Below are 26,850 nucleotides of genomic sequence, written 5' to 3'. Positions count from 1 at the left end.
ACATTTGGGCAGTGTACAGGGGACTGGTAAAACAAGGTTTTATTCAGTGGTAAGTAAGTAAGACATTACTATGTCGTCATATATTTAAGGACAGGTAAGTGGCAAAAGTTGGTATTACAAGGCAAGTAAGGAAGGCATTGAGTAATAGGTGTGTGAAAATAAAGCAAAGACACAAATGTTATAGGAATTGTATCTTACATATAGTTGGGTCAAGAAAAACTAAAGATATCCACTGTATTCTCTAATTTTTATACACCATAAATGCATAACAAGAGTACCATGAATGGTACATTGCACTCACCTGTGTCAAGTTTAATAGTCCTCAATATAGATAATCTGCAATAGTAATTTTGTGCAGAAACCATTTATATTCTTTCAGTCACAGCAACTTTGACCTCCGAGTATGACAACTGGAACAGGATGACAACTAGAGTTATTGTATAAAAAAAACATTTTTCTTCCTTCAGTCACAGTGACAGTTTGACAACTGGAACAGGAGGACAGCTAGAGTTATTGTATAAAAAAACATTTTTCTTCCTTCAGTCACAGTGACCTTGACATCTGAGCTTTTTACCCCAAAACTGATTGGGTTCTTTCTTACCACAAGTGTAAACCATCCACAGCATCTGTTAATTGTAGACAAAGGACGACTCAAGCTATTGTGTGGAAGGTGAAAGACAGACATACAGATTGACAGACAACATGTTATATATAAATGTCCACATCTATCTGTGTATCCACGCTGCCACAGAAGAGGTTGCAACTTTGAATCTCATGGCAGCATCCCACATTTCGTTATCCATTTTTGGGGGTATTTTTATGCTCAAACTTTCTTTTAAAGCCACAGTGCCAGCGCCGATCATAAATTTCACCATTCTTCTAATCTAACTTTGGAAGGAAGGACATGATTTGTTTTAAAAAGATATCTAAAATAAACTGTTCTTTGAAATAATCAAGATGTTAGGTTTCAATGACATTCAAATATTCAGGTGCCACACCTTAAATCTGTTAATGAAGTCACTCATAATTCTGTCCTTTTTTGAGATCAAGAGCAGTGATGTGATAGATTCAGCACATTATGTTAGTGACTCATTTAATAATAACAACATTCACAAGTGGCACACTACCTGATTCAAAAGGAAATAAAGTGAGCCAAGCCTGCTATTTTTGTAAAGTAGATCTGAGAAGAAAAAGCATGCATCAGATAAAACTAAGACTCTGGTGAATGTTGGTGATCAGCTGGTGTCCTGGAATACTTTAAAGGGTGAACTTGGGCTGCAAACAATCAGAGTGTGGTGCTGGCTTTTCTTTTTACAACAGTGTCATCATCAAATCATGTGTTTCTGCTTTTGACTGAATTCTATTGACCTATGGATGTTGCCAATCAACATCAGAATAATTAGGACACATGTGAAAAATGGCAAGATTTTCATTTCCATGGAAGAAATTACATGACTCATAATGTAATGAAACATCAATATTTTGATGGAACCCAAAGAAGTTTAAGACCAACATCTTTCAAGATTCAGTATTATTCAGATGATTTGACATACGTTGGGGTGTTAAACTCACTCATCCCAATTTTCTTATTGTTTTCTTACTTTTTTAAGTTTAACCTAGACATAATATAAAAGGCTATGCCTCATGGCAGGCAGATATGATTACACTGATTTTTTATATAACTCTAATGTTAGGCATAGAGAACAAAACATATTTTGTTTTAAAAATTGCACATTTTTAGGCACCTAAAGCAATATGAATTAATTTCTGTACCTGTAAGAATTCTTGCCAAATTTTAACGATTATAAACATTATGGAAAATTCCATATTTTTTAATTTTCATGACACTTGCATCTTTTGGTTCAAACCTCATTCTTCTTTCCAAATTTCTATGGGGTCAAATATGTGCAATTTTCAATGAAACAGTGAAGGTCAAAATAATAAAATCATGAAAATTTTAACATATACAGTATTCTAAATGACTACTGGCAGAAGGTGACCATTTGGTATGAAGAATTGTATTCAGTATGATTCTGACCTCATTAGCAAATTACTAAAGGACTGAAGATCCAGCCCCTCTCTCAGGAAATTGTTCCGAATTTTCCGCTGTAGACCAGGTCCAATTGGTAATTTCTGACAGACAAGAATCATCTTGGATTCCTGGAACATCTTCTGACATTGCTTGAAAATAAATTCTTCATACGGATTGGGCTGAAAATAGATTGTGAACCAGAGATAAGGATTTAATAAGGAAATACCTGTCAATGATCAGTCTGAGTCAAGAACAAGGCAATGCAATATTAGTGGACTGTAAGTCCATCTGCATTAGAGTTATTAGTCCCGCCTGAGACACTAATACAGTACCAGTCACATATGTCATGTAAATGCATTTACTCATTTTAGATTAAATTTAAAATGTTCTTTTAAAATTTAACACTAATTTCCTTTAACCAAAGTCTATTCAATCCTTAATTGTCACCAAGAAACTTCCAGATGAAAATTATTTATCGCTATGGAATTTTACAATGGTGGCCATGTATAAAACTTGGGTCAAAATAAGAGCACCTCGAGTGGAATCATCACAACTGAGGGTAGTACAAACTTGTTTATCAATATAGTTTTGAGATAATAGTTTTCCACATGAAATAAAACATCGATGAAAATTTCATACAAAAGTTACGAAATAAAACATAAATGAAAATTTCATGCAAAAGATCAATATTATCAATTTTAACTCGTGAAATAATTTAAAACAGATAGTAGCCCAAAAGTTTATTTTAAAAATGCAAAATTCCCTAAGATTAAAAGTAAATAGTGTTGTCATCACAACAGTAATGGACTACATGTATACAAAAAATGGTGCACAATTTTCTATTTTACACCATTCTGTTAACACCTATTAGTCCATCACTTGGAGAATTCAACACAATTTTTATTTCTATCTGTGATATTAAAGTTGTTAACATGGTTAAACTTGAGATGGAGCCCAAGGGCTACCAGTTGATGTGTCTGTGCTGCCAGAGAATAATGGGTCTGGGCTACCAGAATATTGGATCCAGGCTACTAGAAAGATGGATCAGTGCTCCACAATGTTAGGTCTGAGCTTTCTAGAATGCTGGGTCATTGGTACCAGAATATTGGGTCTGAGCTTTCTAGAGGACACACAGTACTAATGATATGGAAAAATGGGAACTAGCCTGGAAATGGGTGAACATAAAATAGAATATATATGGGCTAGGCTGACCAGGATTGGATAATAATGTAAGTCATGTTGTAGGAAAAAGAATCTTTTGAGAGCTTATCCTATCTGTAAGTGAAAAAAATTGAGACATTGTTCTATTGACAGAGTTTCAGTCCTTTAAGTCTTGAGTTTGGAACACTCATCACTAACATTAGCACCTGACTCTTTGGTGCGGAAATGAAAGCACATGTTTCAAACACCTGCAGATCCAGAAAATGCCATGGCTCATATCATTTTCTCTACACAGAAGCCGACATCCAGGTTTCATCTATACTGATAAATATAGGTTTGATAATGAGCACTCAAAAATTGTTAAGTTATTGAATTTTTAAAATCATGGTGTTTGCATAGGTTTACTATGGGAACTGAATTAATACCATGAGTCCTATAATGCTGGATCAGTGGTATCAGAATACGGGGACTGAGCTCTCCAGAATGCTGGGTATGGTATCAGAATATTGGGTCTGAGCTTTCCAGAATGAAGGATCAGTGGCATCAGAATATTGGGAAGGAGCTGTCCAGAATGCTGGGTATGGTATCAGAATATTGGGTCTGAGCTCTCTAGAATGCTGGGTATGGTATCAGAATATTGGGTCTGAGCTTTCCAGAATGCTGGATCAGTGGTATCAGAATATTGGGTAGGAGCTCTCCAGAATGTTGGGTATGGTATCAAAATATTGGGTCTGAGCTCTCCAGAATGCTGGATCAGTGGTATCAGAATACTGGGTCTGAGCTTTCCAGAATGCTGGATCAGTGGTATCAGAATATTGGGTAGGAGCTCTCCACAATGCTGGGTATGGTATCACAATATTGGGTCTGAGCTCTCTAGAATGCTGGATCAGTGGTATCAGAATACTGGGTCTGAGCTCTCCAGAATGCTGGGTATGGTATCAGAATATTGGGTCTGAGCTCTCTAGAATGCTGGATCAGTGGTACCAGAATATTGGGTCTGAGCTCTCTAGAATGCAGGGTCAGTGGTATCAGAATATTGTGTCTGAGCTCTCTAGAATGCTGGATCAGTGGTATCAGAATACTGGGTGTGAGCTCTCTAGAATGCTGGGTATGGTATCAGAATATTGGGTCTGAGCTCTCCAGAATGCTGGATCAGTGATATCAGAATACTGGGTCTGAGCTTTCCAGAATGCTGGATCAGTGGTATCAGAATATTGGGTAGGAGATCTCCAGAATGCTGGGTATGGTATCAGAATATTGGGTCTGAGCTCTTTACAATGCTGCATCAGTGGTATCAGAATACTGGGTCTGAGCTCTCCAGAATGCTGGGTATGGTATCAGAATATTGGGTCTGAGCTCTCTAGAATGCTGGATATGGCATCAGAATATTGGGTCTGAGCTCCCTAGAATGCTGGATATGGTATTAGAATATTGGGTCTGAGCTCTCTAGAATGCTGGATCAGTGGGACCAGAATATTGGGTCTGAGCTCTCCAGAATATTGGGTATGGTATCAGAATATTGGGTCTGAGTTCTCTAGAATGCTGGGTCAGTGGTATCAGAATATTGGGTCTGAGCTCTCTAGAATGCTAGATCAGTGGTATCAGAATACTGGGTCTGAGCTCTCTAGAATGCTGGGAATGGTATCAGAATATTGGATCTGAGCTCTCCGGAACAGTGGGTATGGTATCAGAATATTGGGTCGGAGGTCTAGAGAATGCTGGATCAGTGGTATCAGAATATTGGGTCTGAGCTCTCTAGAATGCTGGATATGGTATCCGAATATTGGGTCTGAGCTCTCTAGAATGCTGGATATGGTATCAGAATATTGGGTGGGAGCTCTCCAGAATGCTGGGCACGGTATCAGAATATTGGCTCTGAGGTCTCTAGAATGCTGGGTATGGTATCAGAATATTGGGTGGGAGCTCTCTAGAATGCTGGATCAGTGGTATCAGAATATTGGGTCTGAGCTCTCCAGAATGCTGGGTCAGTGGTATTAGAATATTGGGTCTGAACTCTCCAGAATGCTGGATCAGTGGTATCAGAATACTGGGTCTGAGCTCTCTAGAATGCTGGGTATGGTATCAGAATATTGGGTCTGAGCTCTCCAGAATGGTGGGCATAGTATCAGAATATTGGGTGGGAGCTATAGAGAATGCTGGATCAGTGGTATCAGAATATTGGGTCTGAGCTCTTTAGAATGCTGGATATGGTATCCGAATATTGGGTCTGAGCTCTCTAGAATCCTGGAAATGGTATCAGAATATTGGGTGGGAGCTCTCCAGAATGCTGGGTATGGTATCAGAATATTGGGTCTGAGCTCTCTAGAATGCTGGGTAAGGTATCAGAATATTGGGTGGGAGATCTCTAGAATGCTGGGCATGATATCAGAATACTGGGTCTGAGCTCTCCAGAATGCTGGGTATGGTATCAGAATATTGGGTCTGAGCTCTCCAGAATGGTGGGTATGGTATCAGAATATTGGGTGGGAGCTCTAGAGAATGATGGATCAGTGGTACCAGAATATTGGGTCTGAGCTCTCTAGAATACTGGATATGGTATCCGAATATTCGGTCTGAGCTCTCTAGAATGCTGGAAATGGTATCAAAATATTGGGTGGGAGCTCTCAAGAATGCTGGGTATGGTATCAGAATATTGGGTGGCAGCTCTCTAGAATGCTGGATCAGTGGTATCAGAATATTGGGTCTGAGCTCTCCAGAATGCTGGATCAGTGGTATCAGAATATTGGGTGGGAGCTCTCCAGAATGCTGGGTATGGTATCAGAATATTGGGTGGGAGTTCTAGAGAATGCTGGATCAGTGGTATCAGAATACTGGGTCTGAGCTCTCCAGAATGGTGGGAATGGTATCAGAATATTGGGTGGGAGCTCTAGAGAATGCTGGATCAGTGGTATCAGAATATAGGGTCTGAGCTCTCCAGAATGCTGGGTATGGTATCAGAATATTGGGTTTGAGCTCTCTAGAATGCCGGATCAGTGGTAATAGAATATTGGGTAGGAGCTCTCCAGAAAGCTGGGTATGGTATAAGAATATTGGGTCTGAGCTCTCCAGAATGGTGGGTATGGTATCAGAATATTGGGTGGGAGCTCTCTAGAATGCCGGATCAGTGGTAATAGAATATTGGGTAGGAGCTCTCCAGAAAGCTGGGTATGGTATAAGAATATTGGGTCTGAGCTCTCCAGAATGGTGGGTATGGTATCAGAATATTGGGTGGGAGCTCTAGAGATTGCTGGATCATTGGTATCAGAATATTGGGTCTGAGCTCTCTAGAATGCAGGATATGGTATCCGAATATTGGATCTGAGCCCTCTAGAATGCTGGATATGGTATCAGAATATTGGGTCTGAGCTCTCCAGAATGATGCGTATGGTATCAAAATATTGGGTGGGAGCTCTCTAGAATGCTGGGTATGGTATCAGAATATTGGATCTGAGCTCTCTAGAATGCTGGGTAAGGTATCAGAATATTGGGTGGGAGCTCTCTAGATTGCTGGATCAGTGGTATCAGAATACTGGGTCTGAGCTCTCTAGAATGCTGGGTATGGTATCAGAATATTGGGTCTGTGCTCTCCAGAATGCTGGATGAGTGGCATCAGAATATTGGTTGGGAGCTCTCTAGAATGCTGGGTATGGTATCAGAATATTGGGTGGGAGTTCTAGAGAATGCTGGATCAGTGGTATCAGAATACTGGGTCTGAGCTCTCCAGAATGGTGGGAATGGTATCAGAATATTGGGTGGGAGCTCTAGAGAATGCTGGATCAGTGGTATCAGAATATAGGGTCTGAGCTCTCCAGAATGCTGGGTATGGTATCAGAATATTGGGTTTGAGCTCTCTAGAATGCCGGATCAGTGGTAATAGAATATTGGGTAGGAGCTCTCCAGAAAGCTGGGTATGGTATAAGAATATTGGGTCTGAGCTCTCCAGAATGGTGGGTATGGTATCAGAATATTGGGTGGGAGCTCTCTAGAATGCCGGATCAGTGGTAATAGAATATTGGGTAGGAGCTCTCCAGAAAGCTGGGGATGGTATAAGAATATTGGGTCTGAGCTCTCCAGAATGGTGGGTATGGTATCAGAATATTGGGTGGGAGCTCTAGAGATTGCTGGATCATTGGTATCAGAATATTGGGTCTGAGCTCTCTAGAATGCAGGATATGGTATCCGAATATTGGATCTGAGCCCTCTAGAATGCTGGATATGGTATCAGAATATTGGGTCTGAGCTCTCCAGAATGATGCGTATGGTATCAAAATATTGGGTGGGAGCTCTCTAGAATGCTGGGTATGGTATCAGAATATTGGATCTGAGCTCTCTAGAATGCTGGGTAAGGTATCAGAATATTGGGTGGGAGCTCTCTAGATTGCTGGATCAGTGGTATCAGAATACTGGGTCTGAGCTCTCTAGAATGCTGGGTATGGTATCAGAATATTGGGTCTGTGCTCTCCAGAATGCTGGATGAGTGGCATCAGAATATTGGTTGGGAGCTCTCTAGAATGCTGGGTATGGAATCAGAATATTGGGTGGGAGCTCTAGAGAATGCTGGATCAGTGGTATCAGAATACTGGGTCTGAGCTCTTTAGAATGCTGGGCATGGTATCAGAATATTGGATCTGAGCTCTCTAGAATGCTGGGTATGGTATCAGAATATTGGGTCTGAGCTCTCCAGAATAGTGGCAATGGTATCAGAATATTGGGTGGGAGCTCTAGAGAATGCTGGATCAGTGGTATCAGAATATTCGGTCTGAGCTCTCCAGAATGCTGGATATGGTATCCGAATATTGGGTCTGAGCTCTCTAGAATGCTGGATATGGTATCCGAATATTGGGTGGGAGCTCTCCAGAATGCTGGGTATGGTTTCAGAATATTGGGTCTGAGATCTCTAGAATGCTGGGTATGGTATCAGAATATTGGGTGGGAGCTCTCTAGACTGCTGGATCAGTGGTATCAGAATATTGGGTCTGAGATCTCCAGAATGCTGGGTCAGTGGTATTGGAATATTGGGTCAGAGCTCTCCAGAATGCTGGATCAGTGGAATCAGAATACTGGGTCTGAGATCTCAAGAATGCTGGGTATGGTATCAGAATATTGGGTCTGAGCTCCCCAGAATGGTGGGTATGGAATCAGAATATTGGGTGGGAGCTCTAGAGAATGCTGGATCAGTGGTATCCGAATATTGGGTCTGAGCTCTCTAGAATGCTGGATATGGTATCAGAATATTGGGTGGGAGCTGTCCAGAATGCTGGGTATGGTATCAGAATATTGGGTCTGAGCTCTCTAGAATGCTGGGTATGGAATCAGAATATTGGGTGGGAGCTCTCTAGAATGCTGGATAAATGGTATCAGAATATTGGGTCTGAGCTCTCCAGAATGCTGGGTCACTGGTATTAGAATATTGGGTCTGAGCTCTCTATAATGCTGGAACAGTGGTATCAGAATACTGGGTCTGAGCTCTCTAGAATGCTGGGTATGGTATCAGAATATTGGGTATGAGCTCTCCAGAATGGTGGGTATGGTATCAGAATATTGGGTGGGAGCTCTAGAGATTGCTGGATAAGTGGTATCAGAATATTGGGTCTGAGCTCTCTAGAATGCTGGATATGGTATCAGAATATTGGGTGGGAGCTCTCCAGAATGGTGGGTATGGTATCAGAATATTGGGTCTGAGCTATCTAGAATGCTGGGTATGGTATCAGAATATTGGGTGGGAGCTCTCTAGAATGCTGGATCAGTGGTATCAGAATATTGGGTCTGAGCTCTCCAGAATGCTGGGTCAGTGGTATCTGAATATTGGGTCGGAGCTCTCTAGAATGCTGGATCAGTGGTATCAGAATACTGGGTCTGAGCTCTCTAGAATGCTGGGAATGGTATCAGAATATTGGGTCTGAGCTCTCCAGAATGGTGGGTATGGTATCAGAATATTGGGTGGGAGCTCTAGAGATTGCTGGATCAGTGGTATCAGAATATTGGGTCTGAGCTCTCTAGAATGCTCGATATGGTATCCGAATATTGGGTCTGAGCTATCTAGAATGCTGGATATGGTATCAGAATATTGGGGGGGAGCTCTCCAGAATGCTGGGTATGGTATCAGAATATTGGGTCTGAGCTCTCTAGAATGCTGGGTATGGTATCAGAATATTGGGAGGGAGCTCTAGAGAATGCTGGATCAGTGGTATCAGAATATTGGGTCTGAGCTCTACAGAATGCAGGGTGAGTGGTATCAGAATATTGGGTCTGAGCTCTCTAGAATGCTGGATCAGTGGTATCAGAATACTGGGTGTGAGCTCTCTAGAATGCTGGGTATGGTATCAGAATATTGGGTCTGAGCTCTCCAGAATGCTGGATCAGTGATATCAGAATACTGGGTCTGAGCTTTCCAGAATGCTGGATCAGTGGTAATAAAATACTGGGTAGGAGCTCTCCAGAATGCTGGGTATGGTATAAGAATATTGGGTCTGAGCTCTCTAGAATGCTGGAGCAGTGGTATCAGAATACTGGGTCTGAGCTCTCCAGAATGCTGGGTATGGTATCAGAATATTGGGTCTGAGCTCTCTAGAATGGTGGATCAGTGGTATCAGAATATTGGGTCTGAGCTCTCCAGAATACTAGGTATGGTATCAGAATATTGGGTGGGAGCTCTCTAGAATGCTGGATCAGTGGTATCAGAATATTGGGTATGAGCTCTCCAGAATGCTGGGTCAGTGGTATCTGAATATTGGGTCTGAGCTCTCTAGAATCCTGGGTATGGTATCAGAATATTGGATCTGAGCTCTCTAGAATGCTGGGTATGGTATCAGAATATTGGGTCTGAGCTCTCAAGAATGGTGGGAATGGTATCAGAATATTGGGTGGGAGCTCTAGAGAATGCTGGATCAGTGGTATCAGAATATTGGGTCTGAGCTCTCCAGAATGCTGGGTATGGTATCAGAATATTGGGTCTGAGCTCTCTAGAATGCTGGGTATGGTATCAGAATATTGGGTGGGAGCTCTCTAGAATGCTGGATCAGTGGTATCAGAATATTGAGTCTGAGCTCTCCAGAATGCTGGGTCAGTGGTATTAGAATATTGGGTCTGAGCTCTCCAGAATGCTGGATCAGTGGTATCAGAATACTGGGTCTGAGATCTCTAGAATGCTGGGTATGGGATCGGAATATTGGGTCTGAGCTCTCCAGAATGGTGGGTATGGTATCAGAATATTGGGAGGGAGCTCCAGAGATTGCTGGATCATTGGTAACAGAATATTGGGTCTGAGCTCTCTAGAATGCAGGATATGGTATCCGAATATTGGGTCTGTGCCCTCTAGAATGCTGGATATGGTATCAGAATATTGGGTGGGAGCTCTCCAGAATGATGCGTATGGCATCAAAATATTGGGTGGGAGCTCTCTAGAATGCTGGGTATGGTATCAGAATATTGGATCTGAGCTCTCTAGAATGCTGGGTATGGTATCAGAATATTGGCTGGGACCTCTCAAGAATGCTGGGTATGGTATCAGAATATTGGATCTGACCTCTCTGGAATGCTGGGTATGGTATCAGAATATTGGGTGGGAGCTATCTAGAATGCTGGATCAGTGGTATCAGAATATTGGGTCTGAGCTCTCCAGAATGGTGGGAATGGTATCAGAATATTGGGTGGGAGCTCAAGAGATTGCTGGATCAGTGGTATCAGAATATTGGGTCTGAGCTCTCTAGAATGATGGATATGGTATCCGAATATTGGGTCTGAGCTCTCTAGAATGCTGGATATGGTATCAGAATATTGGGTGGGAGCTCTCCAGAATGCTGGGTATGGTATCAGAATATTGGGTCTGAGCTCTCAAGAATGCTGGGTATGGTATCAGAATATTGGGTGGGAGCTCTCTAGAATGCTGAATCAGTGGTATCAGAATATTGGGTCTGAGCTCTCCAGAATGCTGGGTCAGTGGTATCAGAATATTGGGTCTGAGCCATCTAGAATGCTGTATCACTGGTATCATAATATTGGGTCTGAGCTCTCTAGAATGCTGGGTATGGTATCAGAATATTGCGTCTGAGCTTTCCAGAATGCTGGATCAGTGGTATCAAAATATTGGGTAGGAGCTCTCCAGAATGGTGGGTATGGTATCAGAATATTGGGTATGAGCTCTCTAGAATGCTGGATATGGTATCCGAATATTGGGTCTGAGCTCTCTAAAATGCTGGATACGGTATCAGAATATTGGGTCTGAGCTCTCTAGAATGCTGGATCAGTGGTAACAGAATACTGGGTCTGAGCTCTCGAGAATGCTGGGTATGGTATCAGAATATTGTGTCTGGGGTCTCTAGAATGCTGGATATGGTATCCGAATATTGGGTCTGAGCTCTCTAGAACGCTGGATATGGTCTCAGAATATTGGGTGGGAGCTCTCCAGAATGCTGGGTATGGTATCAGAATATTGGGTCTGAGCTCTCTAGAATGCTGGGTATGGTATCAGAATATTGGGTGGGAGCTCTCTAGAATGCTGGATCAGTGGTATCAGAATATTGGGTCTGAGATCTCCAGAATGCTGGGTCAGTGGTATTAGAATATTGGGTCTGAGATCTCCAGAATGCTGGGTCAGTGGTATTGGAATATTGGGTCAGAGCTCTCCAGAATGCTGGATCAGTGGTATCAGAATACTGGGTCTGAGATCTCAAGAATGCTGGGTATGGTATCAGAATATTGGGTCTGAGCTCCCCAGAATGGTGGGTATGGAATCAGAATATTGGGTGGGAGCTCTAGAGAATGCTGGATCAGTGGTATCCGAATATTGGGTCTGAGCTCTCTAGAATGCTGGATATGGTATCAGAATATTGGGTGGGAGCTGTCCAGAATGCTGGGTATGGTATCAGAATATTGGGTCTGAGCTCTCTAGAATGCTGGGTATGGAATCAGAATATTGGGTGGGAGCTCTCTAGAATGCTGGATAAATGGTATCAGAATATTGGGTCTGAGCTCTCCAGAATGCTGGGTCACTGGTATTAGAATATTGGGTCTGAGCTCTCTATAATGCTGGAAAAGTGGTATCAGAATACTGGGTCTGAGCTCTCTAGAATGCTGGGTATGGTATCAGAATATTGGGTATGAGCTCTCCAGAATGGTGGGTATGGTATCAGAATATTGGGTGGGAGCTCTAGAGATTGCTGGATAAGTGGTATCAGAATATTGGGTCTGAGCTCTCTAGAATGCTGGATATGGTATCAGAATATTGGGTGGGAGCTCTCCAGAATGGTGGGTATGGTATCAGAATATTGGGTATGAGCTATCTAGAATGCTGGGTATGGTATCAGAATATTGGGTGGGAGCTCTCTAGAATGCTGGATCAGTGGTATCAGAATATTGGGTCTGAGCTCTCCAGAATGCTGGGTCAGTGGTATCTGAATATTGGGTCGGAGCTCTCTAGAATGCTGGATCAGTGGTATCAGAATACTGGGTCTGAGCTCTCTAGAATGCTGGGAATGGTATCAGAATATTGGGTCTGAGCTCTCCAGAATGGTGGGTATGGTATCAGAATATTGGGTGGGAGCACTAGAGATTGCTGGATCAGTGGTATCAGAATATTGGGTCTGAGCTCTCTAGAATGCTCGATATGGTATCCGAATATTGGGTCTGAGCTATCTAGAATGCTGGATATGGTATCAGAATATTGGGGGGGAGCTCTGCAGAATGCTGGGTATGGTATCAGAATATTGGGTCTGAGCTCTCTAGAATGCTGGGTATGGTATCAGAATATTGGGAGGGAGCTCTAGAGAATGCTGGATCAGTGGTATCAGAATATTGGGTCTGAGCTCTACAGAATGCAGGGTGAGTGGTATCAGAATATTGGGTCTGAGCTCTCTAGAATGCTGGATCAGTGGTATCAGAATACTGGGTGTGAGCTCTCTAGAATGCTGGGTATGGTATCAGAATACTGGGTCTGAGCTCTCCAGAATGATGGATCAGTGATATCAGAATACTGGGTCTGAGCTTTCCAGAATGCTGGATCAGTGGTAATAAAATATTGGGTAGGAGCTCTCCAGAATGCTGGGTATGGTATAAGAATATTGGGTCTGAGCTCTCTAGAATGCTGGAGCAGTGGTATCAGAATACTGGGTCTGAGCTCTCCAGAATGCTGGGTATGGTATCAGAATATTGGGTCTGAGCTCTCTAGAATGGTGGATCAGTGGTATCAGAATATTGGGTCTGAGATCTCCAGAATACTAGGTATGGTATCAGAATATTGGGTGGGAGCTCTCTAGAATGCTGGATCAGTGGTATCAGAATATTGGGTATGAGCTCTCCAGAATGCTGGGTCAGTGGTATCTGAATATTGGGTCTGAGCTCTCTAGAATCCTGGGTATGGTATCAGAATATTGGATCTGAGCTCTCTAGAATGCTGGGTATGGTATCAGAATATTGGGTCTGAGCTCTCAAGAATGGTGGGAATGGTATCAGAATATTGGGTGGGAGCTCTAGAGAATGCTGGATCAGTGGTATCAGAATATTGGGTCTGAGCTCTCCAGAATGCTGGGTATGGTATCAGAATATTGGGTCTGAGCTCTCTAGAATGCTGGGTATGGTATCAGAATATTGGGTGGGAGCTCTCTAGAATGCTGGATCAGTGGTATCAGAATATTGAGTCTGAGCTCTCCAGAATGCTGGGTCAGTGGTATTAGAATATTGGGTCTGAGCTCTCCAGAATGCTGGATCAGTGGTATCAGAATACTGGGTCTGAGATCTCTAGAATGCTGGGTATGGGATCGGAATATTGGGTCTGAGCTCTCCAGAATGGTGGGTATGGTATCAGAATATTGGGAGGGAGATCCAGAGATTGCTGGATCATTGGTAACAGAATATTGGGTCTGAGCTCTCTAGAACGCAGGATATGGTATCCGAATATTGGGTCTGTGCCCTCTAGAATGCTGGATATGGTATCAGAATATTGGGTGGGAGCTCTCCAGAATGATGCGTATGGCATCAAAATATTGGGTGGGAGCTCTCTAGAATGCTGGGTATGGTATCAGAATATTGGATCTGAGCTCTCTAGAATGCTGGGTATGGTATCAGAATATTGGCTGGGACCTCTCAAGAATGCTGGGTATGGTATCAGAATATTGGATCTGACCTCTCTGGAATGCTGGGTATGGTATCAGAATATTGGGTGGGAGCTATCTAGAATGCTGGATCAGTGGTATCAGAATATTGGGTCTGAGCTCTCCAGAATGGTGGGAATGGTATCAGAATATTGGGTGGGAGCTCAAGAGATTGCTGGATCAGTGGTATCAGAATATTGGGTCTGAGCTCTCTAGAATGATGGATATGGTATCCGAATATTGGGTCTGAGCTCTCTAGAATGCTGGATATGGTATCAGAATATTGGGTGGGAGCTCTCCAGAATGCTGGGTATGGTATCAGAATATTGGGTCTGAGCTCCCAAGAATGCTGGGTATGGTATCAGAATATTGGGTGGGAGCTCTCTAGAATGCTGAATCAGTGGTATCAGAATATTGGGTCTGAGCTCTCCAGAATGCTGGGTCAGTGGTATCAGAATATTGGGTCTGAGCCATCTAGAATGCTGTATCACTGGTATCATAATATTGGGTCTGAGCTCTCTAGAATGCTGGGTATGGTATCAGAATATTGCGTCTGAGCTTTCCAGAATGCTGGATCAGTTATATCAAAATATTGGGTAGGAGCTCTCCAGAATGGTGGGTATGGTATCAGAATATTGGGTATGAGCTCTCTAGAATGCTGGATATGGTATCCGAATATTGGGTCTGAGCTCTCTAAAATGCTGGATACGGTATCAGAATATTGGGTCTGAGCTCTCTAGAATGCTGGATCAGTGGTAACAGAATACTGGGTCTGAGCTCTCGAGAATGCTGGGTATGGTATCAGAATATTGTGTCTGGGGTCTCTAGAATGCTGGATATGGTATCCGAATATTGGGTCTGAGCTCTCTAGAACGCTGGATATGGTCTCAGAATATTGGGTGGGAGCTCTCCAGAATGCTGGGTATGGTATCAGAATATTGGGTCTGAGCTCTCTAGAATGCTGGGTATGGTATCAGAATATTGGGTGGGAGCTCTCTAGAATGCTGGATCAGTGGTATCAGAATATTGGGTCTGAGATCTCCAGAATGCTGGGTCAGTGGTATTAGAATATTGGGTCCGAGCTCTCCAGAATGCTGGATGAGTGGTATCAGAATACTGGGTCTGAGCTCTCTAGAATGCTGGGTATGGTATCAGAATATTGGGTCTGAGCTCTCCAGAATGGTGGGTATGGAATCAGAATATTGGGTGGGAGCTCTAGAGAATGCTGGATCAATGGTATCCGAATATTGGGTCTGAGCTCTCTAGAATGCTGGATATGGTATCAGAATATTGGGTGGGAGCTCACCAGAATGCTGGGTATGGTATCAGAACATTGGGTCTGAGCTCTCCAGAATGGTGGGTATGGTATCAGAATATTGGGTGGGAGCTCTAGAGATTGCTGGATCAGTGGTATCAGAATATTGGGTCTGAGCTCTCTAGAATGCTGGATATGGTATCCGAATATTGGGTCTGAGCTCTCTAGAATGCTGAATATGGCATCGGAATATTGGGTGGGAGCTCTCCACAATGCTGGACATGGTATCAGAATATTGGGTCTGAGCTCTATAGAATGCTGGGTATGGTATCATAATATTGGGTGGGAGCTCTCTAGAATGCTGGATGAGTGGTATCAGAATATTGGGTCTGAGCTCTCCAGAATGCTGGGTCAGTGGTATCAGAATATTGGGTGTGAGCTCTCTAGAATGCTGGATCAGTGGTATCAGAATACTGGGTGTGAGCTCTCTAGAATGCTGGGTATGGTATCAGAACATTGGGTCTGAGCTCTCCAGAATGGTGGGTATGATATCAGAATATTGGGTGGGAGCTCTAGAGAATGATGGATCAGTGGTATCAGAATATTGGGTCTGAGCTCTCTAGAATGCTGGATACGGTATCCGAATATTGGGTCTGAGCTCTCTAGAATGCTGGATATGGTATAAGAATATTGGGTGGGAGCTCTCCAGAATGATGGGTATGGTATCAGAATATTGGGTCTGAGCTCTCTAGAATGCTGGGTATGGTATCAGAATATTGGGTGGGAGCTCTCTAGAATGCTGGATCAGTGGTATCAGAATATTGGGTCTGAGGTCTCCAGAATGCTGGGTCAGTGGTATTAGAATATTGGGTCTCAGCTCTCTAGAATGCTGGATCAGTGGTATCAGAATACTGGGTCTGAGCTCTCTAGAATGCTGGGTATGGTATCAGAATATTGGGTCTGAGCTCTCCAGAATGGTGGGTATGGTATTAGAATATTGGGTGGGAGCTCCAGAGAATGCTGGATCAGTGGTATCAGAATATTGGGTCTGAGCTCTCTAGACTGCTGAATATGGTATCCGAATATTGGGTCTGAGCTCTCTAGAATGCTGGATATGGTATCAGAATATTGAGTGGGAGCTCTCCAGAATGCTGGGTATGGTATCAGAATATTGGATCTGAGCTCACTAGAATGCTGGGTATGGTATCAGAATATTGGGTGGGAGCTCTGTAGAATGCTGGATCAGTGGTATCAGAATACTGGGTCTGAGCGCTCCAGAATGCTGGATCAGTAGTATCAGAATATTGGGTGGGAGTTCTCTAGCATGCTGAGTATGGTATCAGAATATTAGGTGGGAGCTCTAGAGAATGCTGGATCAGTGGTATCAGAATATTGGGTCTGAGCTCTCTAGAATCCTGGGTATGGTATCAGAATACTGGATCTGAGCTCTCTAGAATGCTGGGTATGGTATCAGAATATTGGGTGGGAGCTCTCCAGAATGCTGATTATGGTATCATAATATTGGATCTGAGCTCTCTAGAATGCTGGGTATGGTGTCAGAATATTGGGTCTGAGCTCTGAAGAATGGTGGGTATGGTATCAGAATATTGGGTGGGAGCTCTAGAGAATGCTGGATCAGTGGTATCAGAATATTGGGTCTGAGCTCTCTAGAATGCTGGATATGGTATCTGAATATTGGGTCTGAGCTCTCTAGAATGCTGGATATGGTATCAGAATATTGGGTGGGAGCTCTCCAGAATTCTGGGTATGGTATCAGAATATTGGATCTGAGCTCTCTACAATGCTGGGTATAGTATCAGAATATTGGGTGGGAGCTCTGTAGAATGCTGGATCAGTGGTATCAGAATACTGGGTCTGAGCTCTCCAGAATGCTGGATCAGTGGTATCAGAACATTGGGTGGGAGCTCTCTAGAATGCTGGGTATGGTATCAGAATATTGGGTGGGAGCTCTAGAGAATGCTGGATCAGTGGTATCAGAATATTGGGTCTGAGCTCTCTATAATGCTGGGTATGGTATCAGAATATTGGATCTCAGCTATCTAGAATGCTGGGTATGGTATCAGAATATTGGGTCTGAGCTCTCGAGAATGGTGGGTATGGTATCAGAATATTGGGTGGGAGCTCTAGAGAATGCTGGATCAGTGGTATCAGAATACTGGGTCTGAGCTCTCTAGAATGCTGGATATGGTATCCAAATATTGGGTCTCAGCTCTCTAGAATGCTGGATATGGTATCAGAATATTGGGTCGGAGCTCTCCAGAATGCTGGGTATGGTATCAGAATACTGGATCTGAGCTCTCTAGAATGCTGGGTATGGTATCAGAATATTGTTGTTGTTGTTGTTGTAGTGTTTAACGCCATTTTTCAGCACACGATAGGCTATACATGGCGGCCAGTATTAATGGTGGAGGAAGAACCCTGAAAAACCCAGGGAAGAACCACCAACCCACGAGAAGCTACTGGCAGGCTTTCCCACGTACCCACGCTAGCCGAGCCTTGGACTCGAACCCACGCAGACAGAGGTGAGATGGCAGTGATCCGAAACGGATAGAGCTTTAGACCACTCGGCGACTCGGGGCCCCCATCAGAATATTGGATGGGAGCTCTGTAGAATGCTGGATCAGTGGTATCAGAATACTGGGTCTGAGCTCTCCAGAATGCTGGATCAGTGGTATCAGAATATTGGGTGGGAGCTCTCTAGAATGCTGGGTATGTCATCAGAATATTGGGTGGGAGCTCTAGAGAATGCTGGATCAGTGGCATCAGAATATTGGGTCTGAGCTCTCTAGAATGCTGGGTATGGTATCAGAATATTGGATCTGAGCTCTCTAGAATGCTGGGTATGGTATCAGAATATTGGGTCTGAGCTCTCTGGAATGGTGGGAATGGTATCAGAATATTGGATCTGAGCTCTCTAGAATGCTGGGTATGGTATCAGAATATTGGGTGGGAGCTCTAGAGAATGCTGGATCAGTGGTATCAGAATATTGGGTCTGAGCTCTCTAGAATGCTGGATATGGTATCTGAATATTGGGAGGGAGCTCTCTAGAATGCTGGATATGGTATCAGAATATTGGGTGGGAGCTCTCCAGAATGCTGGGTATGGTATCAGAATATTGGATCTGACCTCTCTAGAATGCTGGGTATGGTATCAGAATATTGGGTGGGAGCTCTCTAGAATGCTGGATGAGTGGTATCAGAATACTGGGTCTGAGCTCTCTAGAATGCTGGATATGGTATCTGAATATTGGGTGGGAGCTCTCTAGAATGCTGGATATGGTATCAGAATATTGGGTGGGAGCTCTCCAGAATGCTGGGTATGGTATCAGAATATTGGATCTGAGCTCTCTAGAATGCTGGGTATGGTATCAGAATATTGGGTGGGAGCTCTCCAGAATGCTGGGTATGGTATCAGAATATTGGGTCTGAGCTCTCTAGAATGCTGGGTATGGTATCAGAATATTGGGTGGGAGCTCTCTAGAATGCTGGATCAGTGGTATCAGAATATTGGGTCTGAGATCTCCAGAATGCTGGGTCAGTGGTATTAGAATATTGGGTCTGAGATCTCCAGAATGCTGGGTCAGTGGTATTGGAATATTGGGTCAGAGCTCTTCAGAATGCTGGATCAGTGGTATCAGAATACTGGGTCTGAGATCTCAAGAATGCTGGGTATGGTATCAGAATATTGGGTCTGAGCTCCCCAGAATGGTGGGTATGGAATCAGAATATTGGGTGGGAGCTCTAGAGAATGCTGGATCAGTGGTATCCGAATATTGGGTCTGAGCTCTCTAGAATGCTGGATATGGTATCAGAATATTGGGTGGGAGCTGTCCAGAATGCTGGGTATGGTATCAGAATATTGGGTCTGAGCTCTCTAGAATGCTGGGTATGGAATCAGAATATTGGGTGGGAGCTCTCTAGAATGCTGGATAAATGGTATCAGAATATTGGGTCTGAGCTCTCCAGAATGCTGGGTCACTGGTATTAGAATATTGGGTCTGAGCTCTCTATAATGCTGGAACAGTGGTATCAGAATACTGGGTCTGAGCTCTCTAGAATGCTGGGTATGGTATCAGAATATTGGGTATGAGCTCTCCAGAATGGTGGGTATAGTATCAGAATATTGGGTGGGAGCTCTAGAGATTGCTGGATAAGTGGTATCAGAATATTGGGTCTGAGCTCTCTAGAATGCTGGATATGGTATCAGAATATTGGGTGGGAGCTCTCCAGAATGGTGGGTATGGTATCAGAATATTGGGTCTGAGCTATCTAGAATGCTGGGTATGGTATCAGAATATTGGGTGGGAGCTCTCTAGAATGCTGGATCAGTGGTATCAGAATATTGGGTCTGAGCTCTCCAGAATGCTGGGTCAGTGGTATCTGAATATTGGGTCGGAGCTCTCTAGAATGCTGGATCAGTGGTATCAGAATACTGGGTCTGAGCTCTCTAGAATGCTGGGAATGGTATCAGAATATTGGGTCTGAGCTCTCCAGAATGGTGGGTATGGTATCAGAATATTGGGTGGGAGCTCTAGAGATTGCTGGATCAGTGGTATCAGAATATTGGGTCTGAGCTCTCTAGAATGCTCGATATGGTATCCGAATATTGGGTCTGAGCTATCTAGAATGCTGGATATGGTATCAGAATATTGGGGGGGAGCTCTCCAGAATGCTGGGTATGGTATCAGAATATTGGGTCTGAGCTCTCTAGAATGCTGGGTATGGTATCAGAATATTGGGAGGGAGCTCTAGAGAATGCTGGATCAGTGGTATCAGAATATTGGGTCTGAGCTCTACAGAATGCAGGGTGAGTGGTATCAGAATATTGGGTCTGAGCTCTCTAGAATGCTGGATCAGTGGTATCAGAATACTGGGTGTGAGCTCTCTAGAATGCTGGGTATGGTATCAGAATATTGGGTCTGAGCTCTCCAGAATGATGGATCAGTGATATCAGAATACTGGGTCTGAGCTTTCCAGAATGCTGGATCAGTGGTAATAAAATATTGGGTAGGAGCTCTCCAGAATGCTGGGTATGGTATAAGAATATTGGGTCTGAGCTCTCTAGAATGCTGGAGCAGTGGTATCAGAATACTGGGTCTGAGCTCTCCAGAATGCTGGGTATGGTATCAGAATATTGGGTCTGAGCTCTCTAGAATGGTGGATCAGTGGTATCAGAATATTGGGTCTGAGATCTCCAGAATACTAGGTATGGTATCAGAATATTGGGTGGGAGCTCTCTAGAATGCTGGATCAGTGGTATCAGAATATTGGGTATGAGCTCTCCAGAATGCTGGGACAGTGGTATCTGAATATTGGGTCTGAGCTCTCTAGAATCCTGGGTATGGTATCAGAATATTGGATCTGAGCTCTCTAGAATGCTGGGTATGGTATCAGAATATTGGGTCTGAGCTCTCAAGAATGGTGGAAATGGTATCAGAATATTGGGTGGGAGCTCTAGAGAATGCTGGATCAGTGGTATCAGAATATTGGGTCTGAGCTCTCCAGAATGCTGGGTATGGTATCAGAATATTGGGTCTGAGCTCTCTAGAATGCTGGGTATGGTATCAGAATATTGGGTGGGAGCTCTCTAGAATGCTGGATCAGTGGTATCAGAATATTGAGTCTGAGCTCTGCAGAATGCTGGGTCAGTGGTATTAGAATATTGGGTCTGAGCTCTCCAGAATGCTGGATCAGTGGTATCAGAATACTGGGTCTGAGATCTCTAGAATGCTGGGTATGGGATCGGAATATTGGGTCTGAGCTCTCCAGAATGGTGGGTATGGTATCAGAATATTGGGAGGGAGCTCCAGAGATTGCTGGATCATTGGTAACAGAATATTGGGTCTGAGCTCTCTAGAATGCAGGATATGGTATCCGAATATTGGGTCTGTGCCCTCTAGAATGCTGGATATGGTATCAGAATATTGGGTGGGAGCTCTCCAGAATGATGCGTATGGCATCAAAATATTGGGTGGGAGCTCTCTAGAATGCTGGGTATGGTATCAGAATATTGGATCTGAGCTCTCTAGAATGCTGGGTATGGTATCAGAATATTGGCTGGGACCTCTCAAGAATGCTGGGTATGGTATCAGAATATTGGATCTGACCTCTCTGGAATGCTGGGTATGGTATCAGAATATTGGGTGGGAGCTATCTAGAATGCTGGATCAGTGGTATCAGAATATTGGGTCTGAGCTCTCCAGAATGGTGGGAATGGTATCAGAATATTGGGTGGGAGCTCAAGAGATTGCTGGATCAGTGGTATCAGAATATTGGGTCTGAGCTCTCTAGAATGATGGATATGGTATCCGAATATTGGGTCTGAGCTCTCTAGAATGCTGGATATGGTATCAGAATATTGGGTGGGAGCTCTCCAGAATGCTGGGTATGGTATCAGAATATTGGGTCTGAGCTCCCAAGAATGCTGGGTATAGTATCAGAATATTGGGTGGGAGCTCTCTAGAATGCTGAATCAGTGGTATCAGAATATTGGGTCTGAGCTCTCCAGAATGCTGGGTCAGTGGTATCAGAATATTGGGTCTGAGCCATCTAGAATGCTGTATCACTGGTATCATAATATTGGGTCTGAGCTCTCTAGAATGCTGGGTATGGTATCAGAATATTGCGTCTGAGCTTTCCAGAATGCTGGATCAGTTATATCAAAATATTGGGTAGGAGCTCTCCAGAATGGTGGGTATGGTATCAGAATATTGGGTATGAGCTCTCTAGAATGCTGGATATGGTATCCGAATATTGGGTCTGAGCTCTCTAGAATGCTGGATCAGTGGTAACAGAATACTGGGTCTGAGCTCTCGAGAATGCTGGGTATGGTATCAGAATATTGTGTCTGGTGTCTCTAGAATGCTGGATATGGTATCCGAATATTGGGTCTGAGCTCTCTAGAACGCTGGATATGGTCTCAGAATATTGGGTGGGAGCTCTCCAGAATGCTGGGAATGGTATCAGAATATTGGGTCTGAGCTCTCTAGAATGCTGGGTATGGTATCAGAATATTGGGTGGGAGCTCTCTAGAATGCTGGATCAGTGGTATCAGAATATTGGGTCTGAGATCTCCAGAATGCTGGGTCAGTGGTATTAGAATATTGGGTCCGAGCTCTCCAGAATGCTGGATGAGTGGTATCAGAATACTGGGTCTGAGCTCTCTAGAATGCTGGGTATGGTATCAGAATATTGGGTCTGAGCTCTCCAGAATGGTGGGTATGGAATCAGAATATTGGGTGGGAGCTCTAGAGAATGCTTGATCAATGGTATCCGAATATTGGGTCTGAGCTCTCTAGAATGCTGGATATGGTATCAGAATATTGGGTGGGAGCTCACCAGAATGCTGGGTATGGTATCAGAACATTGGGTCTGAGCTCTCCAGAATGGTGGGTATGGTATCAGAATATTGGGTGGGAGCTCTAGAGATTGCTGGATCAGTGCTATCAGAATATTGGGTCTGAGCTCTCTAGAATGCTGGATATGGTATCCGAATATTGGGTCTGAGCTCTCTAGAATGCTGAATATGGCATCGGAATATTGGGTGGGAGCTCTCCAGAATGCTGGACATGGTATCAGAATATTGGGTCTGAGCTCTCTAGAATGCTGGGTATGGTATCATAATATTGGGTGGGAGCTCTCTAGAATGCTGGATGAGTGGTATCAGAATATTGGGTCTGAGCTCTCCAGAATGCTGGGTCAGTGGTATCAGAATATTGGGTGTGAGCTCTCTAGAATGCTGGATCAGTGGTATCAGAATACTGGGTGTGAGCTCTCTAGAATGCTGGGTATGGTATCAGAACATTGGGTCTGAGCTCTCCAGAATGGTGGGTATGATATCAGAATATTGGGTGGGAGCTCTAGAGAATGATGGATCAGTGGTATCAGAATATTGGGTCTGAGCTCTCTAGAATGCTGGATACGGTATCCGAATATTGGGTCTGAGCTCTCTAGAATGTTGGATATGGTATAAGAATATTGGGTGGGAGCTCTCCAGAATGATGGGTATGGTATCAGAATATTGGGTCTGAGCTCTCTAGAATGCTGGGTATGGTATCAGAATATTGGGTGGGAGCTCTCTAGAATGCTGGATCAGTGGTATCAGAATATTGGGTCTGAGGTCTCCAGAATGCTGGGTCAGTGGTATTAGAATATTGGGTCTGAGCTCTCTAGAATGCTGGATCAGTGGTATCAGAATACTGGGTCTGAGCTCTCTAGAATGCTGGGTATGGTATCAGAATATTGGGTCTGAGCTCTCTAGAATGCTGGATATGGTATCCGAATATTGGGTGGGAGCTCTCCAGAATGCTGGGTATGGTTTCAGAATATTGGGTCTGAGATCTCTAGAATGCTGGGTATGGTATCAGAATATTGGGTGGGAGCTCTCTAGACTGCTGGATCAGTGGTATCAGAATATTGGGTCTGAGATCTCCAGAATGCTGGGTCAGTGGTATTGGAATATTGGGTCAGAGCTCTCCAGAATGCTGGATCAGTGGTATCAGAATACTGGGTCTGAGATCTCAAGAATGCTGGGTATGGTATCAGAATATTGGGTCTGAGCTCCCCAGAATGGTGGGTATGGAATCAGAATATTGGGTGGGAGCTCTAGAGAATGCTGGATCAGTGGTATCCGAATATTGGGTCTGAGCTCTCTAGAATGCTGGATATGGTATCAGAATATTGGGTGGGAGCTGTCCAGAATGCTGGGTATGGTATCAGAATATTGGGTCTGAGCTCTCTAGAATGCTGGGTATGGAATCAGAATATTGGGTGGGAGCTCTCTAGAATGCTGGATAAATGGTATCAGAATATTGGGTCTGAGCTCTCCAGAATGCTGGGTCACTGGTATTAGAATATTGGGTCTGAGCTCTCTATAATGCTGGAACAGTGGTATCAGAATACTGGGTCTGAGCTCTCTAGAATGCTGGGTATGGTATCAGAATATTGGGTATGAGCTCTCCAGAATGGTGGGTATGGTATGAGAATATTGGGTGGGAGCTCTAGAGATTGCTGGATAAGTGGTATCAGAATATTGGGTCTGAGCTCTCTAGAATGCTGGATATGGTATCAGAATATTGGGTGGGAGCTCTCCAGAATGGTGGGTATGGTATCAGAATATTGGGTCTGAGCTATCTAGAATGCTGGGTATGGTATCAGAATATTGGGTGGGAGCTCTCTAGAATGCTGGATCAGTGGTATCAGAATATTGGGTCTGAGCTCTCCAGAATGCTGGGTCAGTGGTATCTGAATATTGGGTCGGAGCTCTCTAGAATGCTGGATCAGTGGTATCAGAATACTGGGTCTGAGCTCTCTAGAATGCTGGGAATGGTATCAGAATATTGGGTCTGAGCTCTCCAGAATGGTGGGTATGGTATCAGAATATTGGGTGGGAGCTCTAGAGATTGCTGGATCAGTGGTATCAGAATATTGGGTCTGAGCTCTCTAGAATGCTCGATATGGTATCCGAATATTGGGTCTGAGCTATCTAGAATGCTGGATATGGTATCAGAATATTGGGGGGGAGCTCTCCAGAATGCTGGGTATGGTATCAGAATATTGGGTCTGAGCTCTCTAGAATGCTGGGTATGGTATCAGAATATTGGGAGGGAGCTCTAGAGAATGCTGGATCAGTGGTATCAGAATATTGGGTCTGAGCTCTACAGAATGCAGGGTGAGTGGTATCAGAATATTGGGTCTGAGCTCTCTAGAATGCTGGATCAGTGGTATCAGAATACTGGGTGTGAGCTCTCTAGAATGCTGGGTATGGTATCAGAATATTGGGTCTGAGCTCTCCAGAATGCTGGATCAGTGATATCAGAATACTGGGTCTGAGCTTTCCAGAATGCTGGATCAGTGGTAATAAAATACTGGGTAGGAGCTCTCCAGAATGCTGGGTATGGTATAAGAATATTGGGTCTGAGCTCTCTAGAATGCTGGAGCAGTGGTATCAGAATACTGGGTCTGAGCTCTCCAGAATGCTGGGTATGGTATCAGAATATTGGGTCTGAGCTCTCTAGAATGGTGGATCAGTGGTATCAGAATATTGGGTCTGAGCTCTCCAGAATACTAGGTATGGTATCAGAATATTGGGTGGGAGCTCTCTAGAATGCTGGATCAGTGGTATCAGAATATTGGGTATGAGCTCTCCAGAATGCTGGGTCAGTGGTATCTGAATATTGGGTCTGAGCTCTCTAGAATCCTGGGTATGGTATCAGAATATTGGATCTGAGCTCTCTAGAATGCTGGGTATGGTATCAGAATATTGGGTCTGAGCTCTCAAGAATGGTGGGAATGGTATCAGAATATTGGGTGGGAGCTCTAGAGAATGCTGGATCAGTGGTATCAGAATATTGGGTCTGAGCTCTCCAGAATGCTGGGTATGGTATCAGAATATTGGGTCTGAGCTCTCTAGAATGCTGGGTATGGTATCAGAATATTGGGTGGGAGCTCTCTAGAATGCTGGATCAGTGGTATCAGAATATTGAGTCTGAGCTCTCCAGAATGCTGGGTCAGTGGTATTAGAATATTGGGTCTGAGCTCTCCAGAATGCTGGATCAGTGGTATCAGAATACTGGGTCTGAGATCTCTAGAATGCTGGGTATGGGATCGGAATATTGGGTCTGAGCTCTCCAGAATGGTGGGTATGGTATCAGAATATTGGGAGGGAGCTCCAGAGATTGCTGGATCATTGGTAACAGAATATTGGGTCTGAGCTCTCTAGAATGCAGGATATGGTATCCGAATATTGGGTCTGTGCCCTCTAGAATGCTGGATATGGTATCAGAATATTGGGTGGGAGCTCTCCAGAATGATGCGTATGGCATCAAAATATTGGGTGGGAGCTCTCTAGAATGCTGGGTATGGTATCAGAATATTGGATCTGAGCTCTCTAGAATGCTGGGTATGGTATCAGAATATTGGCTGGGACCTCTCAAGAATGCTGGGTATGGTATCAGAATATTGGATCTGACCTCTCTGGAATGCTGGGTATGGTATCAGAATATTGGGTGGGAGCTATCTAGAATGCTGGATCAGTGGTATCAGAATATTGGGTCTGAGCTCTCCAGAATGGTGGGAATGGTATCAGAATATTGGGTGGGAGCTCAAGAGATTGCTGGATCAGTGGTATCAGAATATTGGGTCTGAGCTCTCTAGAATGATGGATATGGTATCCGAATATTGGGTCTGAGCTCTCTAGAATGCTGGATATGGTATCAGAATATTGGGTGGGAGCTCTCCAGAATGCTGGGTATGGTATCAGAATATTGGGTCTGAGCTCTCAAGAATGCTGGGTA

At 43.9% G+C, this 26,850-nt stretch overlaps 1 protein-coding gene across 1 annotated transcript in view; it reads right to left on the bottom strand.

Moving 5' to 3' along the window:
* LOC149790454 (large ribosomal subunit protein uL10m-like) overlaps nt 1-26,850 on the bottom strand; it is a 98,029-nt gene that overhangs the window by 6,320 nt on the left and 64,859 nt on the right. The window contains exon 3 of the mRNA XM_089972515.1: nt 2,039-2,211. Coding sequence (XP_089828641.1) covers nt 2,039-2,211 — 173 coding nt within the window. The remainder of the gene's footprint in view (nt 1-2,038; nt 2,212-26,850) is intronic.

This window comes from Sinohyriopsis cumingii, chromosome 10 (assembly GCF_028554795.1).
Source record: "Sinohyriopsis cumingii isolate HCF-2022 chromosome 10, ASM2855479v2, whole genome shotgun sequence".
NCBI lineage: Eukaryota > Metazoa > Mollusca > Bivalvia > Unionida > Unionidae > Sinohyriopsis > Sinohyriopsis cumingii.
The sequence above is the reverse complement of the archived record's forward strand: the minus strand, read 5'-3'. Positions and strand labels throughout refer to the sequence as shown.